Raw genomic sequence first — 4,594 nt, 5'->3', positions numbered from 1 at the left:
TCGAAAGGAGTATATCTCCTATATGTCTCCATAATTCTCTCTAGAAACATAGAGGGAGATTTATTAGGCCCTTGAATAATCTCTCTTACTTTGGCCAAATTAGTTGGCCGTCTAGTGGCTGCTTGGAGATCTGATATTAGAGCCTGGCGATAAGTGGACAGATGCTCCCTACCTTCAAAGGTGTTGGGGTCCCAGTTGGGTCTGTTCAAGGGGAAGTTGTGTCGGTTGCCCATCTGGTCCGAGGATATTTTTTTCTAGCTTCCAGGAGGATTCTCTTTTGTTCCTCTGCATGAAGAGAGTCCCTAGGAGTTGTTGGCAGTCATCCCAAGTAGGCTGGTGTGAAAACGCCGGCGAGTTCTTTGAGTTTTTTTAGCTGGGTTAGTTTCCTCCAGGGGAGGAGGGGCTGAGTCAGCAGCAGGGGAATCACTTAGAGGGTGTTGGGGGTTGGGGGACGAGGGCAGGGGATAAGGAGGGGGAGGAGAGTCCAGTAGAGTTAAATCTTGAGATTCAGGGAGAACAGAGGGTGGATGAGGAGGAGGAGCAGAGGGTTTGAGAGACAGAATCGTGGGGGAAGGAGTAGGAGCGGGGGCAGGGACAAGGAAAGGCTTCACCCATGGAGGAGGAGATTTGCAGAGGTCCTGCCAAGTTAAGATATACGGCTGTTGATCTGGATGGCTATGTGGCCCCAGCTGAAAAACAATATCTCTGATTTTTCGAATTAGTGGGGAGTAGAAAGATCCTTCTGGAGGCCATCCAATTCCAAAGGCGGGCCATTCTGAGGCACAGAGAGTCTGCCAGGTCTGGCGTTTTACTGAAAAAGAAAGATTCTGAGCCCTTATGCGGACTTTAGTCCAGTGATCAAGGGTCAGGGACAGAGGCATGGAATGGCTTTGTCCCATAATGAAAGTTACTTGAACAAAGACAGGGACAATACAAACGTGACACAAACACGGACACACAGTAAACAGTAAACATGTAACATAAGTTCAGAGGCAAAGATTAAAAACAGGCAGTGAATTCAACCTGAGAGAAAGAATTGTTGCCGGCAAGACCAGACGGGTTGGCAGCAGAATATACCAGATGAGGGCACCTCCGTCCCTCCCAGAGTCCTTCAAAGCGTCCCTTGAAAGACGTGGCCTGTGGCTTCTGGACACGTCTGTCCACCACCGCCAGGGGGAGCTCACGCTCTCCGCTGGAAACCACATTCTGCCAACCCAAACCGAAAAACCAGAAAGGCTCTGAGAGTTCACGCTCTCCGCTGAGCCAAAAACCAAACTCTGAGTGATCGCAAAGGAAAAACAAGAAGGAGGAGAAGAAGAAGAAGAAGAGGAAGAGGCGCCTTACTTACCCCCTAAAGGAGTCTGTTGGTGTCTCCCTGTCTGGTGATGCGCTCTTCCCGGCCAACGCACCAAATGTAAGGGACCAGCGAAACGTCGGAGGAAGAGACCACCAAGAGAATGCCTCATGCAACAGCAAAAGGGTTTATTTGGGGACCAGCATGCTGGGGCTCAGAGCTCACTAGAGCAAAGAGAGAGAGCCCTGAGAACAGCTTAAGCAGAGCTTATATACTTTCCCTGGAGAGGGCAGGGAGGGAAGTTCATTGACGGGTCAGGGCGAGTGGGCAGTTTGCCTGCAACCGAGTGAGGGAGTGCATCCTGCAGTTTGGCAGTTGGGGACAGCACATTCTGGGAACAAGATTAGCAAACAGTTCACATTTGGGGACAGCATATCCTGGGAACAAGATTTCAACAGTGTTTGTTAAGCATATAGAAAAACAGAGTGACAAGTACCTATTTTATTAACCTTTCATAATCATTGGTAACACTCTCTGTATTTACCTTTCTCCTTTATATTCATTTTCAAATCATGTAAATGGGATCATAGTCATCTTTAATTTTTCACTTATATATACATCTTGGATATAATTCCTCATCAGTAATAATAGATCAACTCACTATTTTTAATATACAGTATTCTAAGATATGAACAGATTATAAACCACCAAAGTAACCCCTGATTGGTAGATATTTAAGTTTTTCAATTAAATGTTATTACCAATAACTGACTATCTTTATATGCTTGTATATCAATGGGCTAGTATTTGTGCTGCCTTGGCTTTAAAGCCAGGCTTTGGCCATTTATGGTTAAAAAAAAAAAAAAGGCAGCACTTTTGTCTTTTCCTTGGCAAGGGCTCAACTGTTGGATTCATCTGGTGTCAAGTCATAGCAGCCCTTATGACATCATAGATCTCCCTCCTCAACTCTCTCTGCTTATGCCATGGCTAGAGGAATTCAGACCTGAGGGGGATTTGAACCATCTACACCCAATCCCTGTGTGACCAATGGTGAATACAAGAAAGCCAGATACACTAGGCTTTTAAAGGATGCCCCCATAGATATTTCAGGATGCAGGGACCCTCTGACATCTGAAGACTCTGGGAAACTCTGGGGATGTGTGGGCTATTGAATGGAGAGAGAGGGATGACAGCCTTACTCTTACTTTTCTCCTAACTGCTGATTGCAGGAGGAGGAGGAGCAGCCTGAAGATAAAGATGAAAATCCCTTATTATCAGAGAACCCATCAGAGGTAGAGGTAGGAGGAGCCTTGCCTTAAGTGTCACTGATCCTTGGGTCCTAATGCTTGTGCCTAATGTCTTTTGCATGGTCCTAAGCCAAGAGGAATAAACTCATTCTTGTTTATCCTTTTCCCCTGTTTCCTTTTCAGACTGATATTCTGGCTGAGACACAGAAAACGGACGATACTGAAGTAAGTCATACTTAATAAAAGTATGACTTCTCAGACCATAGTGGGCTGGGGGTGGGGCTGGGGCTGGGACTGTTGTGTTTATGAAATGGAGTGACCAAGATGTGAGAAGCTTGGCTTTGTTAAAATTGTGTGTGTGTGTGTGTGTGTGTGTGTGTGTGTGTGTGTTGAACTAATTCAAACTACGAAAGTCAAGAGAAGTGAAGATCGGGGAAGAGATGAGAGGTTGATATTTCTGGGTTGGATAAAACTTTTTTTTTTGTACCAGGGATAGAACTCGTTTTATATTTTAGCCCATTTTATATTTTATTTAGAGACAGGGTCTCGCTGAGTTGCTTAGGGACTTGCTAAGTTTCGGAGGCTGGCTTTGAACTTGTGATCCTCCTGCCTCAACCTACTGAGCAGCTGGGATTACAGGTGTGCACCACCACACCTGGCTGGGTAAAACTTTTAATACCCGGACTTGACAGGGAGGGAGTAGTTTGTAAAATGAGGTAGAGTCAAGAATGAGGGCAGGATGACTTAAGGATGCCACTCCCCCCCAGCAGTTGGTGGGAGGGTCTAAAGGGATATGGGTCTTGGTTAGGTAGTGGGTAGGCTCCGGCAGATCATGATAGTCTTTTGACTCATATCATAGAGTTTTGCTGTAGCCTGGCTAACCTGATCTATGGGAAAACTGATTGCCAGGGAAGGTGTATTCCCATTTTACAGACTGAGACTAGGACTCAAAGGGCAAGGTGATATGATTGTAACCATTAAACAGAAGGTGACAGAGGCAGGTCACTGACCTGCTCTTCTTGTTCCAGCCAATTTTAGAAGGGTTTCTAGGGACTCAGAATCTTTCCTGGAACACCTTAGACTGAAATGGGTGGGGAACATTCTCTGAATGTCTCCTCTTTTTTTCTTGCAAGGCTCCAGTGATCCAGGATGAGATCTCTGAAGAAGATAAGGCAGTTATAAAGATCCAGTCTTGGTGGCGGGGCACACTGGTGCGTAGGACACTGCTACATGCTGCCCTCAGGGCCTGGGTCATTCAGTGCTGGTGGAGGCTGATGCAAGCAAAATTTGCAGAGAAGAAGCGCCGGGTGACACTTGATAAATTTTCACGGGAGGAGTGGGCAGCAGTCAGACTGCAGTCCTGGGCCCGCATGTGGCGCATCCGTCAGCGCTACTGCCAGGTGCTCAATGCTGTTCGTATCATCCAGGCCTACTGGAGGTGCCACACCTGTGCTTCCCGGGGTCTCATCAAAGGCCAATACCGAGTCACAGCCAGCCAGCTGCATCTTGAGTTGGAGATCCTGCTGGGCTCAGGGCCCTGTGTTGTGACAGAGTGTATTCCCCTCCCAATAAAGCAGTGAAGTGATCTTCCAAATGCTTCCTTTGTTTGACAAACTGCGGAAGGACATGGTAGATGATGAGAGACACTTGACATCAAGTATGTTAGAGCTAAAGAATTGAGGGGTTATCTGAAGCTCTGTGTAGAGAAGGGTCTGAGCTCCTTGTCTAGACTGACCAGACTATAATTGATTAGCAATGGCGCCAAAGGTAGGAAAGTAGGGGTTACAGATTGATAAGGCTGACAAACCCCAGGGGGGCATCACTCATGCTTGGTCTAGGGAATGGCACACTGTCTCCAAAACTGTGTAAAGTAGAAATTCAGGGTGGGGGTCATGGCAATGGCGGTACATTTGCCAGGAATTTCACCCAGCTGGGCCTAGTTGCTCAGGGCTTGTTCCTTATCACCCTGATTAAGAAGAGCCCACCCACCACAAGCCCATAATCTTGTCTCCCTGCACAACTGGGGTTGTATCCCTGAGGACAGCTTGTAAGA

The 4,594-nt window shown here is 46.9% G+C and overlaps 1 protein-coding gene across 1 annotated transcript; it reads left to right on the top strand.

Moving 5' to 3' along the window:
• Positions 1 to 2,298: 2,298 nt before the first annotated feature.
• On the top strand, positions 2,299 to 4,121 carry LOC308653031 (IQ domain-containing protein F1-like; the record flags this gene model as incomplete). Its single annotated transcript, XM_081301332.1, has 4 exons — positions 2,299 to 2,344; positions 2,524 to 2,592; positions 2,725 to 2,766; positions 3,675 to 4,121. Exons 1-4 carry the CDS (start codon positions 2,342 to 2,344, stop codon positions 4,119 to 4,121), a joined length of 561 nt encoding a protein of 186 aa, XP_081157458.1. The 5' UTR covers positions 2,299 to 2,341.
• Between the last annotated feature and the right edge of the window lie 473 nt (positions 4,122 to 4,594).

This window comes from Spermophilus citellus (assembly GCF_964194105.1).
Source record: "Spermophilus citellus genome assembly, chromosome: 7".
NCBI classification, from domain to species: domain Eukaryota; kingdom Metazoa; phylum Chordata; class Mammalia; order Rodentia; family Sciuridae; genus Spermophilus; species Spermophilus citellus.
Note: the sequence above shows the minus strand (reverse complement) of the source record. Positions and strands in the feature narration are given on the sequence as shown.